At 48.6% G+C, this 27,445-nt stretch overlaps 1 protein-coding gene across 4 annotated transcripts in view; it reads right to left on the bottom strand.

Moving 5' to 3' along the window:
- The window catches only part of LOC137383769 (DENN domain-containing protein 2D-like), a 169,697-nt gene that overhangs the window by 7,637 nt on the left and 134,615 nt on the right, over positions 1 to 27,445 (bottom strand). For all 4 annotated transcript variants that reach the window (XM_068056942.1, XM_068056939.1, XM_068056940.1 and 1 more), the window contains one exon: positions 10,922 to 11,099. In XM_068056942.1, the coding sequence (XP_067913043.1) occupies positions 10,922 to 11,099 (178 nt within the window). The remainder of the gene's footprint in view (positions 1 to 10,921; positions 11,100 to 27,445) is intronic.

Consider the following 27,445-nt stretch of genomic DNA (forward strand, 5'->3'; position numbering starts at 1 on the left):
GTTAGTGAGAATGGGGAGTTAATAGTAGATAATAAGGAAATGGCGGATGCAATAAACAAATATTTTGCTTCTGTCTTCACTATAGAGGAAACAAAAAACATTCCAGTGATAGCTGTAAATCAGGAGGTGGAAGAGAGGAACTTGGTGAAATAACAATCACCAGGGAAGTGGTACTGAGCAAACTGATGGAGCTGTGGGCTGACAAGTCTCCGGGTCCTCATGGACTTCATCCTAGGGTCTTAAAAGAGGTGGCTAATGAGGTAGTAGATGCGTTGGTGTTAATTTTTCAAAATTTGCTAGATTCTGGAAAGGTTCCATCAGACTGGAAACTAGCAAATGTAATCTCTCTATTCAAAGGGGGAGGCAGAAAACAGGTAACTATAGGCCAGTTAGCTTGACGTATGTTGTGGGGAAGGTGTCAGAATCGATCATTAAGTAGGTTGTAGCTGGGCACTTAGAAAAACTCAAGGTAATTGGGAATAATCAGCATGGTTTTGTGAAAGGGAAATCATGTTTAACCAATTTGTTGGAGATCTTTGAAGGAGTAACATGCGCTGTGGATAAAGGCAAGCCTGTTGACGTACTGTACTTGGATTTCCAGAAGGCATTTGACAAGGTGCCACATAAAAGGTTATTGCGCAAAGTAGGAGCTCATGGTGTAGGGGTAACATATTAACATGGATAGAAGATTGGCTTGCTGGCATAAATGGGTCCTTTTCTGATTGGCAGCATGTGATGAGTGGAATCCTGCAGGGGTCTGTGTTGGGCCTCAACTTTTTACAGTTTATATCAATGACTTAGATGAGGGGAGCGATGGCATGGTAGCTAAATTTGTGGATGATAGAAGGATAGGTAGGAAAGTATGTTGTGAAGAGGACATAAGGGTGTTGCAGACCGATATAGATAAGTTGAGTGAGTGGACAAAAATCTGGAAGATGGAGTATAATGTGGGAAAATGTCAAGTTGTTCACTTTGGCAGGAAGAATAAAAAAGCAGAGTATTACTTAAATGGAGAACGACTGCTGAATTCCAAGGTGCAGAGGGATCTAGGTGTTCTAGCGCAGCAGTCACAAAAAGTTAGCATGCAGGTAGTGCCAACTCACCACGGAGCTATCCAGTCTGTCCCACTCCCCTGCTCGATCCCCGTAGCCCTGCAAGTCTATTTCCTTCAAGTGGCCAATTTCCTTTTGAAGTCATTGATTGTCTCTGGTTCCACCATCCTCGTGCGCTACGAGTTCCAGGTCATTACCGCCCGCTGCGTAAACCATTTCTTCATCATATTCCCCCTGCATCTCTTGCTCAAAACCTTCAATTATGTCCCCTAGTCCTTGTACCATTAGTGAAGGCCCCAGATGTCGACTATCGCACCAGGGAGGCACTAGCTGGTGAAAGTGGGAAATGTTAACATATTCTGTGGACTGGCATGCAATAAAGAAGGCTAATGGAATGCCATCCTTTATTACGAAAGGAATTGAAAATAAAAGGTTAATAAAAGCAAAATACTGCAGATGCTGGAAATCTGAAATAAAAACAAGAATTGCTAGAAATACTCAGCGGGTCTGGCAGCATCTGCGGAGAAAAAAGCAGAGTTAACGTTTCAGATCAGTGACCTTTCATCAGAACTGTTCTGATGAAGGGTCACTGACCTGAAACGTTAACTCTGCCTCTTGCTCCACAGATGCTGCCAGACCCGCTGAATATTTCCAGCATTTCTTGTTTTTATTATTATAAAAGTGAGGATGTTATGTTTCAGTTATACAGGGCATTGGTGAGGCCACATCTCGAGTACCATGTGCAGTTTTGGTCCCCTTACTTAAGGAAGGATGTAAGGAAGGATAAGGCGGTTCAGAGGAGGTTTACTAGATTGATACCTGGAATGAGCGGGTTGTCTTATGAGGAAAGGTTGGTCAGACTGGGCTTGTTTTCACTGGAGTTTAGAATAGTGAGGGGAGACTTGATTGAAGTTTATAAGATCCTGAACGGTCTTGACAAGGTGGATTTGGAAAGGATGTTTCCTCTTGTGGGTGAGTGCAGAACTAGGGGGCATTGTTTTAAAATTAGGGGTCAGACTTTTAAAGAACAAAGAACAAAGAACAGTACAGCACAGGAACAGGCCATTCGGCCCTCCAAGCCTGCGCCGATCTTGATGCCTGTCTAAACTAACACCTTCTGCACTTCCGGGGCCCATATCCCTCTATTCCCATTCTATTCATGTATTTGTCAAGATGTCTCTTAAACGTCGCTATCGTATCTGCTTCCACCACCTCCCCCGGCAGCAAGTTCCAGGCACTCACCACCCTCTGTGAGGGAGGGCTGCACTGTCAGAGCTGTAATCTTTCAGATAAGATGTTAAACAAAGTAAGAGCTTTTTCCAGTGTCAGCATTTATCCCTCAACCAGTAAAATTGATCAACTGGTTATTATCACATTGCTGCTTGTGGGATCTTACTGTGCTGTCACGTTTCCTATAGTGCAGCATTGGCTACACTTCAAAATATTTCATTGGCTGTAAAATGCTTTGGGATGTCCTGAGGCTGTGAAAGGCGCTACAGCAATGAAATTCTTTCTCCTTTCCGTCAGTACTGCATGACTAATACTGGAGTAACGGAATGCCCCAGATTACCCGGTACTGTGGCTCAATCACACAGGGTCACCAGGGATTGACCCTGAGCTGCTGTCAAAGGTCAGGCAGCCTGCGCAGCTCATCTCCCTGCTCTCAGCTACATAACAGTATGTGCTTGTGTGGAATGTCCTTCATTACCTGGGATATAAAACACAAAATCAAATAAAACAGAGATGGAGAAGGTAAGAGTAGAAAGGCCAGGTAAGAGGAGATGACCTACCAGCTGAAATAAGAGAGTTCATTTTGACCTTTGGTCAGTCACTTCCTCCAGCAGTGAAGAGAATCCCCTGCTGTTTTGAGGCTCCAGCCTCATTTAAATCTGGCCACAAGCTAAAGGCAGCTTGCCCGATCGAGGCCTCAATACTGGGCCAAGGTGGCTGCCAATAAGGTCAGTAATGGCGGAGAGGGTGTCAATCGTGATGGGGGATTTGCACCGGTGGAGGCTGAGGGTCTTGGGCAACGTCCCCTTTAAACATTTCTCATTGTATGCGGCCTGTTTATTTGAATGTGCGGTGTCTTTAAACTTTTTTGCACAGCTACGCACGTGGTATCTTAAAGGGGGCAACTTGTGAGCAGCCTGCGTGGTACATTCCAGATTGCTGCATGGCTGCACACACATGCAGCTTACGGGGAACACTGGTTCTGGAGCGGACGGGGGGGTCCCAATGGTGGAAGGTGGAGGTCTCAGGGCGGAGGGTTGGGGTCTTGGGGTGGCAGTGGTCCAAGTTATTTTTCGATTTTGTTCTTCTGAGGCCCTGAACAATAATTGAACATTGACCTTTGAGCTTTTCAGTTCCATTGGTGCGACTGGTTAGAGGGAGCATGGTGTCGGGCCTGACCAGCCCCAACCTAAAGTAGCGATTGAGATTCTATTTACATCACTGGACCACAATTTGCACTTTAAAAGGAACCTGTTGCCCAAAATAGGTGGGCACTTTAGACACCAGGCACAGACTGCTTTCAGAATGGCTTGGCTGTGTTAATGGTAGCAGGAAGCCCTTCAACCCCATTTTGAGTCTGTTAATAACAATTAACACCAGGCAAAGGAGGTGAAAACAGACTCCATATGTTTAAAATCTATTTTTCTCATAAATAAGCTACGTTTCTGGTATTTTTTTAGTTTGAGGTACAGGAGCCGATGGTTATTGTCAGTGTCAGATCCTCATGTTTGTGTATAGAGGATAGTGACATGTCCAAAGTTCAGTCTCAGCATGCCCAGGGTTTTATCAACTGAAAACAAATCAAACTGGTCATTGGGACAGGAATATCTCTCAGCCTGCTGGCAGTTGAAAGGTTAAGCCTTACCTCTGCTGATTGTGAGTGAGCATTAATTCCTGGTTATCCTTCTGGCCATAAACTACTGAAGGTTATTATTGACTCAGCTGGTAGCTGGATCTTCGGCAATGGGACCATGGACTATACTGGAGTTGAGGGTACAAGAATGGGATCTTGGGGGAGGGGAGGCAGATGCTGGGGAAGGGGCAGTGGGTGCAGTGGTGGTGGTGGGAGACGGTGGGGTGGAGGGGGTGCAGTGGGAGGAGGGGAGGTGGCGGGGGGAGAGGGCAGTGGAGGGGGCGGTGGGAGGGGTTGCAGTGGGGGTGGCAGAGGAGGCGGTGGGGAGGGTTGCAGTGGGGGTGGATGGTGGGCAGTGGGGGGAGGGGCAGTGGAGGGGAGGGGGGGTGGGAGGGGTGCAGTGGGGGTCGGGGAGGAGGCGGTGGGGGGGGGTTACAGTGGGTGTAGAGGGGGTGCAGTGGGGGTGGAGGGTGGGCAGTCGGGGGAGGGGCAGTGGAGGGGAGGGGAGGGGGCGGTGGGAGGGGTTGCAGTGGGGGTGGATGGGGTGCAGTGGGGGTGGTGGAGGAGGCGGTGTGGGGGGGGAGTTACAGTGGGGGTGGAGGGGGTGCAGTGGGGGTGGCGGGTGGGCGGTCGGGGGAGGGGAGGCCTTGGGGGGAGGGGCAGTGCAGGGCAGGGGAGGGGGGGTGGGGGTGGAGGGTGGGCAGTAGAGGGGAGGGGAGACGGATGGAGGGAGGGAGTCGGTGGGTGGGGGGAATGCAATGGGGGTGGGAGGCTGCAGTGGGGGTCGGGGGCGTACGGAGGGGGGGTGCAGTGGGGGTCGGGGGTTGCTGTTGGAAGAGTGTAGTGGGGGTCGGGGGTGCAGTGGGGGTCAGGGGTGTGCAGTGGGGGTCAGGGGGTGCAGTTGGGGTCGGGGGTGCAGTGGGGGTTGGGGGGGTGCAGTGGGGGTCAGGGGGGTGCAGTGGGGGTCAGGGGGGTGCAGTGGGGGTCAGGGGGTGCAGTTGGGGTCGGGGGTGCAGTGGGGGTCGGGGGTGAAGTGGGGGTCGGAGGGGGTACAGTGAGGGTCGGGGGGTTGCAGTGGGGGTCAGGGGTGCAGTGGGGGTCGGGGGGGTGCAGTGGGGGTCAGGGGGTGCAGTTGGGGTCGGGGGTGCAGTGGGGATCGGGGGCTTGCAGTCGGGGTCAGGGGGTGCAGTTGGGGTCGGGGGTGCAGTGGGGGTCGTAGTTGGGGTTGGGGGTGCAGTGAGGTTCGGGGGGGTGCAGTGGGGCTTGCAATTGGGGTCGTGGGGTACAGTGGGAGTCGGGGGGTGTAGTTGGGGTCGGGGGGGTACAGTGGGGGTTGGGGGTGCAGTGGGGGTCGGGGGGTGCAGTGGGGGTCGGGGGGTGCAGTGGGGGTCGGGGGGGTGCAGTTGGGGTTGGGGTGCAGTGGGGGTCGGGGGGTGCAGTGGGGGTCGGGGGTGCAGTGGGGGTCGGGTGGGTGCAGTGAGGGTCGGGGGGGTGCAGTTGGGGTCGGGGGGGTGCAGTTGGGGTCGGGGGGGGTGCAGTTGGGGTCGGGGGGTGCAGTGGGGGTCAGGGGGTGCAGTTGTGGTCGGGGGTGCAGTGGGGGTCGGGGGGGTGCAGTGAGGGTCGGGGGGGTGCAGTGAGGGTCGGGGGGGGTGCAGTTGGGGTCGGGGATACAGTGGGGGTCGGGGGGTGCAGTGGGGGTCGGGGGGTGCAGTGGGGGTCGGGGGGTGCAGTGGGGGTCAGGGGGTGCAGTGGGGGTCTGGGGTGCAGTGGGGGTCAGGGGGTGCAGTGGGGGTCAGGGGGTGCAGTGGGGGTCGGGGGTGCAGTGGGGGTCGGGTGGGTGCAGTGAGGGTCGGGGGGGTGCAGTTGGGGTCGGGGGGGTGCAGTTGGGGTCGGGGGGGGTGCAGTTGGGGTCGGGGGGGTGCAGTGGGGGTCAGGGGGTGCAGTTGGGGTCGGGGTGCAGTGGGGGTCGAGGGTGCAATGGGTGTCAGGGTGTGCAGTTGGGGTCGGGGGGGTGCAGTGGGGATCAGGGGGTGCAGTGAGGGTCGGGGGGGGGGTGCAGTGGGGGTCAGGGAGTGCAGTTGGGGTCAGGGGTGCAGTGGTGGTCGGGGGGATACAGTGGGGGTCGGGAGGTGCAGTGGGGGTCAGGGGGTGCAGTGGGGGTCAGGGGGTGCAGTGGGGGTCAGGGAGTGCAGTGGGGGTCGGGGGTGCAGTGGGGGTCGGGGGGGTGCAGTGAGGGACGGGGGGTGCAGTGGGGGGGTGCAGTGGGGGTCGGGGGTGCAGTGAGGGTCAGGGGGTGCAGTGAGGGTCGGGGGGGGTGCAGTGGGGGGGTGCAGTTGGGGTTGGGGGTGCAGTGGGGGTCAGGGGGTGCAGTGGGGGCCGGAGGTGCAGTGGGGGTCGGGGGGTGCAGTGAGGGTCGGGGGGTTGCAGTGGGGGGGGTGCAGTTGGGGTCGGGGGGTACAGCGGGGGTCGGGGGGTACAGTGGGGGTTGGGGGGTGCAGTTGGGGTTGGAGGTGCAGTGAGGGGGGTGCAGTTGGGGTCGGGGGGTACAGTGGGGGTCGGGGGGGGTATAGTTGAGGTTGGGGGTGCAGTGGTGGTCGGGGGTGCAGTGGGGGTCGGGGGGGTGCAGTGGGGGTCGGGGGGGTGCAGTGGGGGTCAGGGGGTGCAGTTGGGGTCGGGGGTGCAGTGGGGGTCGGGGGGGTGCAGTGGGGGTCGGGGGTGTGCAGTGGGGGTCAGGGGTTGCAGTTGGGGTCGGGGGTGTGCAGTGGGGGTCAGGGGGTGCAGTTGGGGTCGGGGGTTGCAGTGAGGGTCGGGGGGGTGCAGTGGGGGGGGGGGTGCAGTGGGGGGAGGGTGCAGTTCGGGTCGGGGGGTACAGTGGGGGTCGGGGGGGTGCAGTTGGGGTTGGGGGTGCAGTGGGGCCGGGGGGTACAGTGGGGGTCAGGGGGCGCAGTGAGGGTCGGGGGGCTGCAGTGTGTGGGTGCAGTTGGGGTCGGGGGTACAGTGGGGGTCTGGGGGTACAGTGGGGTCGGGGGGTGCAGTTGGGGTTGGAGGTGCAGTGGGGGTCAGGGGGTGCAGTGGGGGTCTGGGGGGTGCAGTGGGGGTCAGGGTGTGCAGTTGGGGTCGGGTGGTGCAGTTGGGGTCGGGGGGGTGCAGTTGGGTTCGGGGGGGTGCAGTGAGGGTCGGGAGGGTGCAGTGGGTGGGTGCAGTTGGGGTCGGGGGTACAGTGCGGGTCGGGGGGGTGCAGTTGGGGTTGGGGGTGCAGTGGGGGTCGGGGGGGTGCGGTCGGGGTTGGGGGTGCAGTGGGGGTCAGGGGGTGCAGTGGGGGTCAGGGGGTGCAGTGGGGGTCGGTGGTGCAGTGGGGGTCGGGGGGGTGCAGTGAGGGTCGGAGGGGTGCAGTGGGGGGGGGGTGCAGTTGGGGTCGGGGGGTAAAGTGGGGGTCGGGGGGTGCAGTGGGTGTTGGGGGTGCAGTGGGGGTCGGGAGGTGCAGTGGGGGGGTGCAGTTGGGGTGGGGGGGGTGCACAGTGGGGGTTGGGGGATGCAGTTGGTGTCGGGGGGTGCAGTGGGGGTTGGGGGTGCAGTGGGGGGGGTACAGTGGGTGTCGGGGGGGTAAAGTGGGGGTCAGGGGGAGGGTCCAGATTTCCACCATCCTTTGTGTGAGAAAATGCTTCCTGACATCGCCCTGCAGAGTTTAGCTCTAATTTTAAGGATGTTAAGGCTTCGCACTGGGCTCCGCCACCTGAGGAAATAGTTTCACTTTGTCTATCTTAAACACCTCAATTAGATCACCCCTTATTCTTCTAAACTTAAGGGCCTATGAGCCTATAGTCTGTGCAACTCACCCTCGTATTTTAACCCTTTTAGTTATGGTTCGTTCTAGTGAATCTGCACTGCACCTTCTCCAAGGCCAATATTTCCACCTTGAGATGTGGTGCCCAGAACTGAACGCAGTTACTCCAGATGGAGTCTGACCGGAACTGAACGCAGTTACTCCAGATGGAGTCTGACCGGAACTGAACGCAGTTACTCCAGATGGAGTCTGACCGGAACTGAACGCAGTTACTCCAGATGGAGTCTGACCGGAACTGAACGCAGTTACTCCAGATGGAGTCTGACCGGAACTGAACGCAGTTACTCCAGATGGAGTCTGACCGGAAGTGAACGCAGTTACTCCAGATGGAGTCTGACCGGAACTGAACGCAGTTACTCCAGATGGAGTCTGACCGGAACTGAACGCAGTTACTCCAGATGGAGTCTGACCGGAACTGAACGCAGTTACTCCAGATGGAGTCTGACCGGAACTGAACGCAGTTACTCCAGATGGAGTCTGACCGGAAGTGAACGCAGTTACTCCAGATGGAGTCTGACCGGAACTGAACGCAGTTACTCCAGATGGAGTCTGACCGGAACTGAACGCAGTTACTCCAGATGGAGTCTGACCGGAACTGAACGCAGTTACTCCAGATGGAGTCTGACCGGAAGTGAACGCAGTTACTCCAGATGGAGTCTGACCGGAAGTGAACGCAGTTACTCCAGATGGAGTCTGACCGGAAGTGAACGCAGTTACTCCAGATGGAGTCTGACCGGAACTGAACGCAGTTACTCCAGATGGAGTCTGACCGGAACTGAACGCAGTTACTCCAGATGGAGTCTGACCGGAAGTGAACGCAGTTACTCCAGATGGAGTCTGACCGGAAGTGAACGCAGTTACTCCAGATGGAGTCTGACCGGAAGTGAACGCAGTTACTCCAGATGGAGTCTGACCGGAACTGAACGCAGTTACTCCAGATGGAGTCTGACCGGAAGTGAACGCAGTTACTCCAGATGGAGTCTGACCGGAAGTGAACGCAGTTACTCCAGATGGAGTCTGACCGGAACTGAACGCAGTTACTCCAGATGGAGTCTGACCGGAAGTGAACGCAGTTACTCCAGATGGAGTCTGACCGGAAGTGAACGCAGTTACTCCAGATGGAGTCTGACCGGAAGTGAACGTAGTTACTCCAGATGGAGTCTGACCGGAAGTGAACGCAGTTACTCCAGATGGAGTCTGACCGGAAGTGAACGCAGTTACTCCAGATGGAGTCTGACCGGAAGTGAACGCAGTTACTCCAGATGGAGTCTGACCGGAAGTGAACGCAGTTACTCCAGATGGAGTCTGACCGGAACTGAACGCAGTTACTCCAGATGGAGTCTGACCGGAACTGAACGCAGTTACTCCAGATGGAGTCTGACCGGAACTGAACGCAGTTACTCCAGATGGAGTCTGACCGGAAGTGAACGCAGTTACTCCAGATGGAGTCTGACCGGAAGTGAACGCAGTTACTCCAGATGGAGTCTGACCGGAAGTGAACGCAGTTACTCCAGATGGAGTCTGACCGGAAGTGAACGCAGTTACTCCAGATGGAGTCTGACTGGAACTGAACGCAGTTACTCCAGATGGAGTCTGACCGGAAGTGAACGCAGTTACTCCAGATGGAGTCTGACCGGAAGTGAACGCAGTTACTCCAGATGGAGTCTGACCGGAAGTGAACGCAGTTACTCCAGATGGAGTCTGACTGGAACTGAACGCAGTTACTCCAGATGGAGTCTGACCGGAAGTGAACGCAGTTACTCCAGATGGAGTCTGACCGGAAGTGAACGCAGTTACTCCAGATGGAGTCTGACCGGAAGTGAACGCAGTTACTCCAGATGGAGTCTGACCGGAAGTGAACGCAGTTACTCCAGATGGAGTCTGACCGGAAGTGAACGCAGTTACTCCAGATGGAGTCTGAACAAGGTTTTGTTCAACTGAGGCATTATATCCTACGTAGGTAACAGAGAGGATTGATGAGGGTTGATGAGGGGAATGTTGTTGATGTGGTGTACATGAACTTCCAAAAAGGTGTCTGATAAAGTGCCACTTAACAGGCTCCTCAGTGAAGTTGAAGCCCATGGAATAAAAGGGACAGTGGCAGCATGGATACGAAGTCGGCTGAATGAGAGGAACGGTTGTTTTTCGGACTGCAGTATGATTACAGTGGGGTTGACCCAGGGGTCGGTTCTAGGATCCCTGATTTTCTTATCAACATTAATGACGTAGACTTGGGTGTACAGGGCACAATTTCCAAATTTTCAGATGACGCAAAACTTGGAAGTGCAGTGAACAGTGAGCAGGATAGTGATAAACTTCAAAAGGACATAGACAGGCTGGTGGAATGGGTGGACACATGGTAGACAAAATTTAATGCAGAGAAGTGTGAAGTAAAATATTTTGGTAGGAAGAATGAGGAGGGGCAATATAAAATAATGAGTACAATTCTAAAGGGGGTGCAGGACCTGGGGGTATGTGTGCACAAATCATTGAAGGTGGCAGGGCAAATTTTGAAAGCTGTTAAAAAAGCATATAGGAGGCTTATAGTAGAAAAACAAGGAAGTTAGGATGAATCTTTATAAAATACTGGTTTGGCCCGAACTGGAGCATTGTGTCCAATTCTGGGCACTACACTTTAGGAAGGATGTGAAGGCTTTAAAGATTCATGAGAATGGTTCCAGTGATGAGGGAATTCAGTTACATGGATAGAATGGAGCATCTGGAGTTGTTTTCCTTAGAGAAGAGAAGGTTGAGAGAAGTTTTGATAGAGGTGTTCAAAATCATGAAGGATCGGGACAGAATAGAAAACTAGAGGACACAGATTTAAGGTGATTGGAAAATGAACCAATGGTGACATGAGGAAAAGTTTTGTTTTTTTACGCAGTGAGTGGTTAGGATCTGGAATGTTCTGCCTGAGAGTGTGATGGAGGCAGATTCAATTGTGGCTTTCAAAGGGGAATTGGATAATTATCTGAAGAGAAAAAACATTTGTAGGCTATGGAGTAAGGGCAGGAGAGTGGGATTACCTAAATTGCTCTTGCAGGGAGCTAGCATGGACATGACAGGCCGAATGGCCTCCTTCTCTGCTGTATCCATTCTATGATTCTTTACCTGTGGCTGAATTATGGCAGAGTGAGACGGAGGCTGGGTCCTTGAACTTACCTCCTCAGTGGGCAGCTCTTTCAGCTGTTCCAGAAACTGTCTCTGGACGCCCACTACAAAAGGTGTTGGGGAGCAAACCGTGTCCAGCATCACCTTGGGCAGCACTGGGATGTAGGTATGCTGCCAGGTGAATGGGTAGAGCAGGGCGGCAATGCCATGGATACACTGAGACAGGATGCTGGAGGGGGAGGAAGCAGAAAGATTCCAGAATTAGACAACACTCACCAAAATATGACATTCAACTATAGCCAGCTGGACAGCAGCAATCCATTGTTGGGTGAAGAAACCTGTGATCCCACTTCATGCTGTCACCGCTTTCCACTTTCAAACTTTTCACACCCATGGAAATCAGCTTCAACCCAGGATAACAGATGCTCTACAGGGTTTCCATGCCAACTGGCTCTTGAACTGCCCTCTCCTTGTGCTGTCCTGCCCTGTACTGCATTTTTCATACCCCAGCCTCTCCAAAGACCTCTCCTTGCCCCAAACTACCTGATTCTCTTCCAAAATACACCCTCCTTGCCCTGATCACTTCAGTACTTGTGCTCTATGAATACAACTAGTAGTTACTGTGACTTTCATCTCAGTAGCGTCTCTCTAATTGTTTGGTTTGGCTTCAATAGTCTCTTTCTATTTCAGGCATCCAGCATCAGAATCAGTCACTCCCGGGTAGGGTACAAAACACTGAGATACAAAGTAAAGCTCCCTCTACACTGTCCCATCAAACACTCCCAGGACAGGTAATCACAGGTTAGATACAGAGTAACACTCTCTCTGTACCAGGCGTGGGCAAACTACGGCCTGCAGGAGCTTTTCATCCGGCCTGCAGCCCAAGGCCGTACCATGGGGTCCAACGACCACAGAAAGTAGTTTCAGGTATAGTTAGTCAATGATTGGTGGCCGGAAGCGGGCATTTCTTAAAGAGCGCGGCTGCCATGTTACAGGAGGGGAGCGTACGTGGAGGAACGCTGAGAGCTGCACAATGTAAGTAAACCCTCACAATAATGTTTGACAGTCCAGCCAGGTGTGGCTGACGAGAGCAGTCATGCTAATGGATTCAAGTCTGTGGTTTGGGCTTTAGGATGCAAAGGTTGTGGTGTTTGGGCTGGAAATAACTCAGAGACTCTACTTGATCAGTCATGTGGTCTCCCCACCTTTATTGTGAGAACTGCCCAACAGAGAGGGCAGTATTACAATATGATCAGCTCTGACCACATACTACACTTGCTCACTTGATTACTTCACAACACAATATGACTCAACCAATCTCAACAATACCTGCAGTTTAACAGGTTGGGTTGCATTTTTGTTTTTCCTGTAATCACAAACAATACATATATGACTGGTACAACCAAAGTAAACTACATGTCAAAAAATTATCCTTTGCCTCAACACCAGCATGTGTAGAATAAAAATCATTGTTTGACAAGAAATAATTAAAGAACAATTTCTTTCCTGAAATAACACGGAAGCAGCCCATGTCCATATGCAGCAAAACCTGAATAACATTCACATAGAGAGATACAGCACTAAAACAGGCCCTTTGGCCCACCAAGTCTGTGCTGACCAACAACCACCCATTTGTACCAATCCTACATTAATCCCATATTCCCTACCACAACCCCATCATTCTCCTACCACCTACCTACACTAGGGGCAATTTACAGTGACCAATTTACCTATCAACCTGCAAGTCTTTAGCTATGGGAGGAAACTGGAACACCTGGCAGAAACCCATGCAGTCACGGGGAGAACTTGCAAACTCCGCACAGGCAGTACCCAGAACCAAACCCAGGTCACGGCAGCTGTGAGGCTGCGGTGCTAACCACTGCGCTACTGCGCACACACAATTGCCAGGCATTGACCATCTCAAACAAGAGAGAATCTAACCATCTCCCCTTGACATTCAATGGCATTGCCATCGCTGAATCCCCCACTATCAACATCATGGGGACTACCATTGACCAGAAACTGAAGTGGACCAACCACATGAATGCTGTGGCTACAAGTGCAGGTCAGAGGCTGGGAATTCTGCAGTGAGTAACTCACCTCCTGACTCCTCAATGCCTGTCCACCATCTACAAGGCACATTTCAGGGGTGTAATGGAATACTCTCCACTTGCCTGGATGAGTGCAGCGCCAACAATACTCAAGAAGCTCAACACCATCCAGGACAAAGCAGCCTGTATGATTGGCACCCCCATCCGCCACCTTCACCACTGATGCACAGTGGCAGCAGTGTGTACCACCTACAAGATGCACTATAGCAAGTCACCAAGGCTCCTTCGACAGCACCTTCTAAACCCGCGACCTCTATTACCTAGGACAAGGGCAGCAAAAGCATGGGAACACCATCAGCTGCAAGTTCCTTCCAAGACACACACCATCCTGACTTGGAACTATATCGCCATTCCTTCACTGTTGCTGGGTCAAAATCCTGGAATTGCCTTCCGAACAGCACTGTGGGTGTAACTACAGCCCAAGGACTGTAGTGATTAAGAAGGCAGCTCACCACCACCTTCACAAGGGCAATTAGGGTTGGGCAATAAATGCTGTCCTAGCCAGTGATGCCCTGTTCCCAGGAACCAATAAAAAAAAGTGTATGTATCTTGTGTTTTATGTACTATTTGCATATACACACAGTATTGAACTGCTTTCATACAGGCTGTCCTTGTATATTCTTCATGTAGTTCTTCTAACAATGTCACTCTAAATCTTGGCAGAATAATGACTCTTAAACCCCAAAGCAGACAGCCTTGATCTACACTCAGTTCATTTCTACGTGTGCAATGCTCCTGTAGTTTCTCATCATCACACTGTTTATCCCAACCATTCATGACATAATTTAGTACTTTACTGAGCACCACATCTCTGTGAGTTTCTTCACTAATTTCTCTGGCAGACACTGGCATGTCACTTGTGTATATTGTTATGACCAGGTGAGAAAGGTATCTAGGGTTCTTTCTCAGCCTTCACCTGGTCTTATTGGAACAGGGCTTAATTTTTAAACACATCACGTTTTGAGCTCCCCCTTGGTGAATCCTTGTTCACTGCTTTCCAGTTGTAAGGCAAATAAATGAGCACAACCAGGTTTTCTCAGGTTTAAAGAAGAAAAGTGAAATTTATTAAAACTTAAACTTAAACTCTAATTTGGTTAACGCCCCACGCTAGCATGCATACGCAATATGCACATGCAAATAGAGACAGAAAAAAGCAGAAGAAAAATAAAGAGAGGTTTGGGGCAATATCAGAAGAGTTTCTTGTTACTGTGCTTCGAGCTTACTGTAATCCTTTTGTAGGTAGTTCTTGCTTTTCGTTGGGGCTCAGTATTCTTCTTAAACCTTGTTCACTGTGGGAGACTTTTCTCTCTTGGGGTTCATGTGTCTTCAATCGGTCTTCAGTTCCATGAGAAAGAGATGGGAGCAGACAGGAGAAAGGTCTTTGCAGTTCAGGAGCAAACAGCTTTCTGAGTTTTAAAACTTTGTGGCAAGTTCAAAAAAACTCCAACAGCCAGTCAGTCATGTGACTAAACTGGTCTGACTACGTCTGTTTGTGTATTCATCCATTTTAGCAGTTAACCTGGAATGCTAGCCTCTCCACCTTTAACGTCTGGTAATCAAAAGTCCATTGTGGATTAAATTGGAGCAGGGAGTGGCCCCTTTGTCCTTTCCAAGTACTGTCTGTTACTATGCAAATGTCTTTACAGTCAAGGGTCTGGTTGTTTTTTCATAAAATAAGTTATTTCTTTACTCCAGTAACATTTTAATAATTAATGTTCATGTGGCGACATATGAGTGTCTCATTCTTGGCAAGTGGTGGCCTGCATGACAATGTAAAGTAATTTACATGTAACTCAGTGGTTAAGAACAAATCGGTTTTCATGGGAAATCTTGAAAGAACATCCACATTAGCAAGATCTGCTAACTGATGATATTTAATGTCATATTGATAAGCTATCGAAATCAATGCCCACCTCTGAAGCTGTGCTGCCACGAGGGATGGTACCCCCTTCTTTGAACCAAAAATGATCGTAAGGACTTGGTGGTCAGTTAACAAAGTTAATTTCCTACCGTATAGGTAACTGTGCAACTTTGTAACTGTCATGCAGGCCCCCATCTGCCAAGAATGAGGCACATTGGTTTTGTCATATGAACTGTTGCTGGAGTGAGGAAATGACTTGTTAAACAGATCAGCCATGGATGGAAAAAACATTTGCATACTAACAGACGGTGCTTGTGCAGACAAAGGACCATTCTCTGACACATTCAACCCACAATGGATTTTGATCACCAGACAGTGAAGGAAGCGCATTCCAGGGCCTGCTGGAATCTATGCCCCCTGGTTATTGACACCTCCGCTAAGGGAAAAAGTTTCATGCTATCTACCCTATCAATGCCCCTCATAATTTTGCATACCTCAATCAGGTCCCCCTTCAGCCTTTTCTGCTCAAAGGAAGACAACCCTAGCCTATCCAGTCTCTTTCCATAGCTGAAAAGCTTCAGCCCAGGCAACATCCTGGTGAATCTCCTCTGCACCCTCTCCAGTGCAATCATATCCTTCCTATAGTGCGGTGACCAGAACTGTACACAGTACTCCAGCTATGACCTAACTAGCGTTTTATACAGCGCCATAACCTCCCTGCTCTTATATTCTATTCCTCGGCTAATAAAGGCAAGTATCCCATATGCCTTCCTAAACACCCTATCTACCTGTGCTGCTGCCTTCAGTGATCTATGGACAAGTATACCAAGGTCCATCTGATCCTCTATACTTCCTAGGGTCCTACCATCCATTGTATATTCCCTTGCCTTGTTAGTCCTCCCAAAATGCATCACCTCACACTTCTCAGGATTAATTTCCATTTGCCACTGCTCTGCCCATCTTACCAGCCCATCTATATCGTCCTGTAATCTGAGGTTTTCCTCCTCACTATTTACGACACCACCAATTTTCGTGTCATCTGCGAACTTACTGATCATGCCTCCTATATTCATGTCGAAACCATTAATGTACACTACAAACAGCAAGGGTCCCAGCACCGATCCCTGTGGTACACCACTGGTCACAGGCTTCCAATCGCAAAAACAACCCTCGACCATCACCCTCTGCCTCCTGCCACTAAGCCAATTTTGGATCTAATTTGCCAAATTGCCCTGGATCCCATGGGATCTTACCTTCTTGACCAATCTCCCATGTGGGACTTTATCAGAAGCCTTACTGACATCCATGTAGACTACATCAACTGCTTTACCCTCATCTACACATCTAGTCACCTCCTCGAAAAACTGAAGTCAAGTTTGTTAGACATGCTCTCCCCCTGACAAAGCCATGCTGACTATCCTTGATTAATCCCTGCCTCTCCAAGTGGAGATTAATCCTGTCCCTCAGAATTTTTTCCAGTAGTTTCCCAACCACTGATGTTAGACTCACCGGCCTGTAATTACCTGGTTTATCCCTGCTACCCTTCTTGAATAATGGTATCACATTCGCTGTCCTCCAGTCCTCTGGGACCTCTCCTGTATCAAGTTGTGAATCTTCTTTCATTTGTACTGTGGATGCTGGAATTATATCGCCAGCCCTATCACTCTCATCTTCCACATGTTTTTGTTGCTCCCTGACAGAGAACAACTCTTGCTCTCCCTGCTCAATAACATAATTTCGATTTCCATATCTACCATATGTGCATTTGAGGACTTCCAGGCTCCTGAATTAGCTTTCGATCAAACCTGACCCGGTGCTTCACCATGAAACAATGCTTGGCCCTGACCTGATGCTCGACTATGCCCTGGAGCTTGACCACGACCTGGAACATTACTGTTTCCTCGACTCCTGGATATGACTGACTTTCTGACAGGCATAGCACTTTGACTGGAAATGGAGACGTTGAGATAGTTTATGGCTTCCATGGCAACAATGACATCAGAATTTCTGACTCTGAGTCTGTGGACTTGGCTGCCATGGTCTTAATCCTGCTGAAATCTGGTGGATCTCCCCTGCCGGCTTCGAAGAATTCCCTTGCAATCTGCAACTATTTATTTCTGCCATTTTTATGGCCGTGGCCTCATCGCAGACCTCTCTCCATGTCAGCTTATTTCCTTTACTCAACGGCTTGGCCTGGGTTTTGTTGTTCTTCAGGCCTCCTATGAAATTGTTTCTAAGGTTTATCTCTAAGTTCGTGCCATACCCACAGTGGCAGGAGCGTTTCTTTAACTCAAGAGTATAATCCACGACAAACACACTTGGCAACTGTTTCCTTTGTTGGAATGCAACTCTCAGTGTGATTTCAATCTTAGTCGTGCCATAATCGGAGCCCAGAATCTCATTTATTTTTGTGTATCTCATTGTCCTGGGGACTGTCGGCCAACACTGGTTAGACACTACATCAAAGGCATCTGGTCCTATCATGGTGAGGAAGACATTAACTTTATCCTCCTCACCTATTTTATTTGCTTTCATTCAAATGTTAAGCCCTCATTCATAATTTCTCCAGTCCTCTTTGTCAGGGTCGAATTCCCCCATTGACCCCAAATAAGCTTTTGGTGCCATTTTTTCATGCAAGTACACACACCATTCAGTCTAAATTCACATCTGCTCACAGTTCATATGTCCTGTAGTGCAAAAAAAAGTGATAGCCTTCACTCTAAGTACTGTATGCTAACTCACTGAGCTGTGCAGCAATGTGACGTGCACACAGAACAATCTTTCTAAACCGCTCAGACATCCTCAGATTTAACTACAGGCGTTCTAAACAGTGTCACAACATTCTCTGGTCCTTAATTACAAAAATGAAATGTAAAAATAAAATTCATCCCTTCCTTGCTGTCATCTTTCTGTGGTATTTGGACTGGAAATTACTCACATGGAACCTCTACTTAATCGGCCATCTAGTTTCCCCACCTTTATTCTTATAACCTCCCATCAGAGAGGACAGTGTTACAAAATGATCATCTCTTACCGGACTGGCATAAGTGAAAGATGAGAGAAAGGCAGAGATGAAGAAGCTGTTGAGGTCATAGTTCCAACAATTATAGTCTAATCGACATTCACCTCTAGCTCATGGAAAGAGGAGTTTTATTCATTGTGATGTAGAAGGGAAGGGGGTGATCTACCTGGTTAGTTGCCTTGTGCTGCTCTATTAGACCTCTTCATAATTAGCTTGACAGGAATTGGCAGAGGTTATGAGTTCTCCAATATCCATTATAATATGTCCCTCTACAATTCTGGCATAGTTTCCAAGGTAACAGGATGAAGATCTGACCTGGCCTTTCAGTGAGTTTTGCCCATAATTTAGCACAGGGGTGGGCATTTCTCGAAGGGTGCATGTTAATTGCAAATAAATTGCGTTTAACTATATGCAGGTGGAGGGTGTTAATTGGGGTCTTACTTGGGCACATATAAGGAGACACTTACTGAGACTAAGTGGAGTTTGAGTAAGGAGCAAGATGTTTGCAATCTTTACTCTATAAATAAATGTAAGACTAAGTAAAGACTGGCTCCAGTTTCATTCAACAACAACAGGAATAGAACATGGTGGCAGAGGATGGTTGTCTAAAGGTGAAGGTTCGAAACTAAGAGAAACATTTTCACACAGAAAACTAAACTCCTATTGGCTATTGTGGAAAATGTAAGAAAACAAGTGTAAATTGTCAGGGTATGATTACCCTCCAATGTTCTCTGTGTCTGAACCTTATGACCAATGGAAGTGGATATGTGGACATGATTTACGGCCCTACCAAAGAGAAAACAAGGTATGGCTTTGGCGTTGTCACTTCCTACCAAAAGTAAAATCAGAAGTAAAGTATTTTGTGAGCTGGATGGTCGTCAGTTGGATACTGAGAAAGTAAAAACAAGTAATGCTGGAAATACTCAGCAGGTCTGGCAGCATCTCTGGAGAGAGAAGCAGAGTTAACGTTTCAGGTCAGTGACCCTTCTTCAGAACTGATGCTGATACTGATAAAGGTTTGGATCTTCCGTTAGAATTCTTGGATCGAATTTACAAGAAAGATGATCTATTAAATGCCTCAGAAACATGGTCAGACTTTGATAGATTTTGGAAAACAGTTACTCAATGGAGGAATATATCATGGACTTTAACAGACTGTATAAAAGATTGAGGAAATTCAATTTAGGGAACCCTGGTCCAGTGCTAGCATCTAAATTTCTAGATTGTGCTAGGGTGTCGCATATGGACAGGCTCCTGGTTTGAACTGGGATTCGGTTCTTGGACAAAGACTCCCTGTTGGATCAGATGTCTGCTGCTGTAAAGAAATTTCTGGGGAAGCAGTCATTTCCTGCAGCCTTGACGGAACAAACAGGACATTCTGCGGAGACGCAAAGAACTGAGGACTCAATGATTGCCGGATTTCAAAATGGTCCAGATAATGGATGCTGCCATCAGTACAATGAAGAGTTACAGACAGGAGGAATGAGGATGAAAGCACCTTTAGCAGATCTGGCTACTACTGTTCCAATTTTGTCTTCTGCTGTAATAACAGGCAAATGAATCCCAGGAATACCCAAGGAACAGTTAATAGGTGCTTCAGGTGTGACAGTATCATTATGTAATGAACTTCCCAAAGCAGAGAGGCAGGGTCCTTGAAATGACACATGACACTGAGAATTCTGAGGCAGAAGAGGAAGATAATGATGAATCTGAATGAATTGTACTAATCACAAGGAGTTTTAATGTGATGAATGTGGTAGTTGCAGAGTCATTCAACTGTGCTGTGTTAGATAGTGCTTGCACGTCATCAGTATGCAGAACAGATTGGTTAAAATGTCATCTGGATTCACTCAGTAGTGAGGATTGATGCAAGGTTAAGGAGTATAAAAGTACGACCAGCTTTAGGTTTGGTGATGACAACACATTGAAGTCACTAAAGAGAGTGGTAATTCCATGTAAAATAACAGGAGTATGCCACTTTATCAGTACTAATATAGTCTCTACACCTTTGGTGTTGAGTAAACCTTCTATGAAAAAGGCACAAATGAAACTTGATATAGGGTGTGGTAACACAATTGTTTTTGGAAAGTCAGTGAATCTGCAGTTTACCCAGTCAGGGCATTACAGTAATGCCTTAACAAAACCTGATGTTTCTTGCCAGACTGTTAGAACAGTATTAATAATATCAGGTGTTAAGAATCAGAGAAAAAAAGCAAATTGTCTTAAAGTTACACAGATAATTTGCCCACCCTTCTTGTCAAAGATTAAAAACCCTGCTAAAGGATACAGGTGTGTTTGATGTAGAGTATACGAGATTAATAGAAGAAATTAGTGTGAAGTACGAAATCTGTAAAAAGTATTGCAGGACACTGCCAAGTCCTATTGTAAGCCTTCCATTGGCACGTGACTTTAATAAAGTAGTTACCCTGGATTTAAAGGTATGGGACAAAGACAGTGTAATTGCATTCTATATTTTATAGGTCTAGCAACCAGCTTTAGTCTTTCTACAGTAATACATAGCAAGGACTAAAAGGTGATTATTGATAAAATGATGGAGAAATGGACAGGAACTGGACATGGGGAACCAGCCAGGTTTCTGACTGATAATGGAGGGGAATTTACAAATGATGAGTTCAGAGACATGTGTGAAAACACGAAAATCATGGTCATGAATATTGCAGCTGAAAGTCCTTTCAGCAATGGACTCTAAAAGGAATCATGCAGCAATAGATGAAATGCTAAGCATAAAATCTTAGCTGACCAACCAAACTGCAAGTTGACAATGGCGCTGGCGTGGACAGTTCATGCAAAGAATCCACTTCAGATGGTTGGAGGGTACAGTCCCTATCAATTGGTCTATGGGTGGAATTCCAAATTGCCTTCTGTGCTGTGTGATAATCCTCCTGCTCTAGAAGGTACTACAATTAGTTCAATTTTTTCTGCACATTTGAATGTTTAACATGCAGGGAAAATGATCTTTCATCAAGGCTGAGGTCTTGCAGAAAATTCAGAGAGCTCTGATGCATTGTATAAGGCCATCTGGGGCAGAATCTCATTCTGGAAATTTGAAGTATTATAAAAGTGAGGGTCATAGGGAATGAAAAGGCCCTGGTAAGGCAATATGTCACGATGATAAGATAATAGTTTGCGACATGGAAGACAATCTGTGGAGACAGAAGCAGAGTTAAGTTTTCAGGTCAGTGACCTTTCATCAGAACTGGGAAAAGTTACAAGTGTAATAGGCTTTGAGCAAGTGAAAGGGCAGAGGGGGGGAAGAAGAACGAGAGGAAAGGTCTGTGATAGGGTGGAGGGCAGGAGAGATTAAATAACAAAAGGTTTCATGGTGCAAAGCCAAAGGGGAGTGGTAATGGGACAAGTTGGCAGGCTGTGACTAGTGGGGTACCGCAGATATCAGAGCTTGGCCCCAGCTGTTCACACGATATATCAATGATTTGGATGTGGGGACCAAATGTAGCATTTCCAAGTTCCCGGATGACACAAAACTAGGCGGGAATGTGTGTTGTCAGGAAGATGCAAAGCAGCTTCAAGGGAATTTGGACAGACTTAGTAAGTGGGCAAGAACGTGGCAGATGGAATATAATGTGGAAAAATGTGAGGTTATCCACTTTGGTAGGAGCAACAGATGTGCAGCGTATTTCTTAAATGGTAAGAGATTAGAAAGTGTAGATGTACAAAGGGGCCTGGGTGTCCTTGTCAATAAGTCATAGAGTCGTACAGCATAGAAACAGGCCCTTCGTCCCACCGCGTCCATGCCGACCATAATGCCTATCTATACTAATCCCACCTGCCTGCATTAATTCCATATCCCTCTATGCCTTGCTCATTCAAGTACCTGTCCGGATGCCTCTTAAATGTCGCTACTGTTCCTGCCTCCACCACCTCCTCTGGCAGCTCATTCCAGATACCCACTATTCTTTGTGTGAAAAATTTACCCCTTTGATCCCCTTTAAACCTCCTCCCTCTCACCTTAAATCTATGCCCTCTAGTTTTAGTCACCCCTACCATGGGAAACAGACTTTGGCTATCTACCCTATCTATGCCTCTCATAATTTTAGATACCTCTATCATGTCCCTTCTCAGCCTCCTTCGCTCCAGGGAAAACAGACCCAGCCTATCCAATATCTCTTTATAACTCAAGCCCTCCAAACCAGGCAACATCCTTGTGAATCTTTTCTGCACCCTCTCTAGCTTAATCACATCTTTCCTGTAGTGCGGCGACCAGAACTGCACTCAGTACTCCAAATGCGGCCTAACCAACGTTAAGTACAACTGTAACATGACGTCCCAACTCTTGTACTCAATGCCTCGGCCGATGAAGGCAAGCATGCCATATGCCTTCTTCACCACCCTGTCTATCTGTGTTGCCACTTTCAGGGAACTATGTACTTGCATCCCAAGGTCTCTCTGCTCAACAACATTCCCCAGGGCCCTGCCATTCACTGTATATGTCCTACCCTGGTTTAACTTCCCAAAATGCATCACTTCACATTTGTCTGCGTTAAATTCCATTTGCTAATCCCTTGCCCACTTTCCCAGTTGATCTATATCCTGTTGTCACCTTAGACAACCTTCTTCACTGTCCACTATACCACCAATTTTGGTGTCATCTGCAAACTTACTAATCATGCGCCTTACATTCACATCCAAGTCATTAATATATATGACAAACAACAGAGGGCCCAGCACCGATCCCTGTGTCACACCACTGGTCACCGGCCTTCAATCTGAAAATCAACCCTCCACTACCACCCTCTGCCTCCTATCACCAAGCCAATTTTGTATCCAATTGGCTAGCTCACCCTGGATCCCATGTGTTCGAACCTACAGGACCAGCCTACCATGCGGGACCTTGTCAAAGGCCTTGCTAAAGTCCACGTAGACAACGTCCATTGCCCTGCCCTTGTCAATCCTCTTGGTCACCTCCTCGAAAAACTCAGTCAAATTCGTGAGACATGATTTCCCACGCACAAAGCCATGCTGACTATCCCTAATCAGACCATGCCTTTCCAAATGCATATAAATCCTGTCTCTCAGAATCCCTTCCAATAACTTTCCCACCACTGTTGTAAGGCTCACCGGCCTGAAAGTGAACATGCAGGTACAGCAAGCAATTAGGAAGACTAATGGGGATGTTAGCCTTTATTGCAAGAGGATTTGAGTACAAGAGTAATGAAGTCTTGCTTCAATTGTATAGAACCTTGGTTAGACCACACCTGGAGTACTGTGTGCAGTTTTGATCCCCTTAACTCAGGAAGGATATTATTGCCATAGAGGGAGTACAACGAAGATTCACCAGACTTGTTCCCGGGATGGTGGGACTGTCCTATGAAGAGAGATTGGGGAAACTGGGCCTGTATTCTCTAGAGTTTCGAAGAATGAGAGGTGATCTCATTGAAACCTACAAAATACTTAAAGGGATGGACAGGGTAGATGCAGTGAAGATGTTTCCTCTGGTTGAGGAGTCTAGAATCAGGGGAAACAATTTCAAAATAAGGGGGAAGCCACTTAGGACAGAGGTGAGGAGAAATTTCTTTATTTTTTTAAATTTAGAGATACAGCACTGAAACAGGCCCTTCGGCCCACTGAGTCTGTGCCAACCATCAACCACCCATTTACATTAATCCCATTACCCTCTCACATCCCCACCTTCCCTCAATTCCCCTACCACCTACCTATACTAGGGGCAATTTACAATGGCCAATTTACCTATCAACCTGCAAGTCTTTGGCTGTGGGAGGAAACTGGAGCACCCGGCGAAAACCCACGCGGTCACAGGGTTGAACTTGCAAACTTTTTTTTTTCTTCTTTTTTACTCAGAGGGTTGTGAATCTTTGGAATTCTCTATCCCAGAGGGTTGTGAAAGCTCAGACATTGAGGATGTTTAAATTAGAGATTGACAGATTTCTAAATACAAATGACATTAGGGGATATGAGGTTAGTGTGGGAAAAAGACGTTGAAGTGAATGATCAGCCATGATCGTATTGATCAGCAGGGCAAGCTCGATGGGCTGAATGGCCTACTTCTGTTCCTATGTTCCTATAAAGAAACAAAATTGTGTCTAGGTGAGGTGTGAATGGCAGGATAGCAGCTGTCTGAACACAAAGTAAAAGGATTAATAAAGAAACGGGAAAAAAAAATGAAACAAAATGGGGCAGAGGTTAAGATCTAAAATTATTCAACTCAGTGTTGAGTCCAGAAGGCTGTAAAGTACCCAGTCGAAAGTTGAGGTGCTGTTCTTCAAGCTTGCATTGAGCTTCATTGGAACACTGCAGCAGGCCAAGGACAGAAAGGTCAGCGTAGGAGCAAGGTAGAGAACTGAAATAACAGGGAACTGGGAGCTTGGGGTCATACTTGCTGACTGAATGGAGATGTTCCGCAAAACAGTCACCCAGTCTGCGTCTGGTCTCCCAACGTAGAGGAGACCACAATACGAGCAGCAAATACAGTATACTAAATTGAAAGAAGTACCCCATCCACCACCATCCTCCTCTGCCTGTCTGAACTTGTTCTCACATTGAACAACTTCTCCTCCAACTCCATTCACTTCCTCCAAAGAAAAGGTGTTGCTCTGTGTACTGCATGGTATGCTTGCCTTTCTGTGGAATGTGTGGAACATTCCTTGTCCCAGTCCTGCTCAAGTCTCCTCCTTCACCTCTTTTTCTGGTGCATTGATGACTGTATCGGTGCCGCTTCCTGCTCTCGCCCTGAACTGGAAGATTTCTTTGACTTTCTTTCCATCCTCCCATACTAGCATTTTCAATGTCTTCCTTTTTCCACAGTCGAGGACTCCCCCCAACTGGCAGACAGGGCCCTTGACCATGTCTGCTCTACTTCACATGCTTCTGCTCTCACCCCTTCCCTCCCTTCCAGAACCACAAAAACCATAAAAACATTACGGCACAGAAGGAGGCCATTCAGCCCATCGTGTCCGTGCCGGCTGAAAAACTAGCCGTCCAATCTAATCCCACTGTCCAGCACCTAGTCTATAGCCTTGCAGGTTACAGCACTTCAGGTGCATGTCCAGGTACCTTTTAAAAGAATTGAGGGTTTCTGCCTCCACCACCATTCCTGGCAGTGAATTCCAGACACCCACCACCCTCTGGGTGAAAAAAGTTTTTCCTCATGTCCCCTCTAATCCTTCTACCAATCACCTTAAATCTGTGCTCCCTGGTAATTGACCTCTCCGCTAGGGGAAACAGGTCCTTCCTGTCTACTCTATCTGGGCCTCTCATAATTTTGTACACCTCAATTAAGTCACCCCTCAGCCTCCTCTGTTCTAAGGAAAACAACCCTAGCCTATCCAATCGTTCCTCAGTGCTGCAACTTTCAAACTCTGGCAACATTCTTGTAAATCTCCTCTGTACTCTCTCCAGAGCAATTATGTCCTTTCTGTAATGTAGTGACCAGAACTGCATGCGATACTCCAACTGTGGCCTAACCAGCATTTTATACAGTTCCAGCATTACATCCCTGCTTTTGAATTCTGTACCTCGGCCAATAAATGAAAGCATTCCATATGTCTTCTTCACTACTCTATCTACCTGTCCTGCCACCTTCAGGGACCTGTGGACATGCACCCCAAGGTCTCTCACTTCTTTATTTATTTATTTTTTATTTATTTAGAGATACAGCACTGAAACAGGCCCTTCGACCCATCGAGTCTGTGCCGACCAACAACCACCCATATATACTAACCCTACAGTAATCCCATATTTCCCTACCACCTACCTACACTAGGGGCAATTTACAACAGCCAATTTACCTATCAACCCGCAAGTCTTTGGCAGTGGGAGGAAACCGGAGCACCCAGCGAAAACCCACACGGACACAGGGAGAAATTGCAAACTCCACACAGGCAGAACCCAGAATCGAACCCGGGTCCCTGGAGCTGTGAGGCTGCGGTGCTAACCACTTCTACCCTTCTCAATATCCTCCCATTTATTGTGTATTCTCTCACTTTATTTGCCCTCCCGAAATGCATTACCTGACACTTCTCTGGATTGAATTCCATTTGCCACTTTTCCGCCCACTCACGAAACCATTGATATCTTTCTGGAGTCTACAGCTATCCTCTTCACTATCAACTACATGGCCATGATAGGGTTCCCCTTGTCCTCACATTCTACTCCACCAGCCTCTGTATTCAAAAGATCATCCTCTGTCATTTCTACCACCTTCAGTGTGATACTATTACCAAACACATTTTCCCCTCCCCTTTCAGCATTCCGAAAGGACTGTTTCCTTTTTGACATCCTGGTCTAGTCCTCGATCATCCTCAAGTGGCAGATGTCCCTGTGGGAAGTGACTCCATAACAGGCAAACGTGACTTACGTGGTTCACTCAATAGATTGGCTTGAAAGCTCTTATGCACGGTGTTGGGATCCATGTGTGTCTGCAGCAATATTGGTCAAAACAAAGTAAGCACATCATTCAGCCCATGGAGATGAAATGGAGGTGAAACAGCAACTTACATGTGCTCCTTTCAATTTAGTATTCTGTATTCGCTGCTCACAAGTTCAATTTCAATTCACTACCTTGCTTGCACTCTGACCTCTCTATTCTTGGTCTCCTGCAGCATTTCAATGAAGCTCAATGCAAGCTCGAGGAACAGCACCTCATCTTCGACTGAGCACTTTACAACTTTCTGGACTCAATACTGAGTTCAGCAATTTTAGATCATAACCTCTGCCCCCATTTTGTTCTGTGTATATTTTTTTGCTGGTTTGTTTGTTTTTCTCTTGTTTCTTTTTATCCTTCACTTTGTGTTTGGACAGCTGCTAACCTGCCATTCACACTTCAACCAGACACATCTCTTGTTTCTTTACTTGTCCCATTACCACTCCCTTTGGCTTTGTACCATCAAACCTTTTGTAATTTAATCTCTTCTGCCCTCCACCCTATCACAGATCTTCTCTTTTGTTCTTCTCCCCACCTCTTGCTCAAAACCAATACATTTTTAACTCTTCTCAGTTCTGATGAAAAGTGACAGACCTGAAACGTTGGGCTAACGTCTTGTGATGATGGGGGTCCCCGTGGTGGGCCGGAAAGTGGTGGGGGGAGGGGGCAGACCCCACCTCGGATCTCCGTTGGAGCCCCACTGCATTTACATGGCAGGCAGGCAATTTAACTGTCTGCTGTCCCTTTAAGCGACGGGCTCTCGACTCCAAGGAGCAGTGGCGACTGCTGGTACTGCAGGAGGTCCTGCAGTACCAAAGAGTCCGGAGACCCTGGGAGAGGTGAGTGGGGTCAAGGTCACTGGGGCCTTTCAGGCAGGTCCCAGAGATGGTGTGTGGGGGGGGTGGTTAGTGAGAGTGGGGGGCCGGGGGGGGTGGGAGGCACTGGGTGCAGGGGGGGGGGGACCTTCCCAGGGTGGCGGTAATCACTACTGGGATGGCCCTCAAGGAACCCTGGGTTGCCCTCAAAGGCCACTAATTGGCGACTTAAGGGCCGTCATTGGCCTTCCCTACCCCGGACTAAATTGGAAGGCGTCGGGAAGGAAACGAGCACTCCATCGAAGTGCTCCATCGTCTTCTGATGTAATTTTATGGGACGCCCCCCC

The sequence above is a fragment of the Heterodontus francisci genome, chromosome 25, assembly GCF_036365525.1.
Source record: "Heterodontus francisci isolate sHetFra1 chromosome 25, sHetFra1.hap1, whole genome shotgun sequence".
NCBI classification, from domain to species: Eukaryota; Metazoa; Chordata; class Chondrichthyes; order Heterodontiformes; family Heterodontidae; genus Heterodontus; species Heterodontus francisci.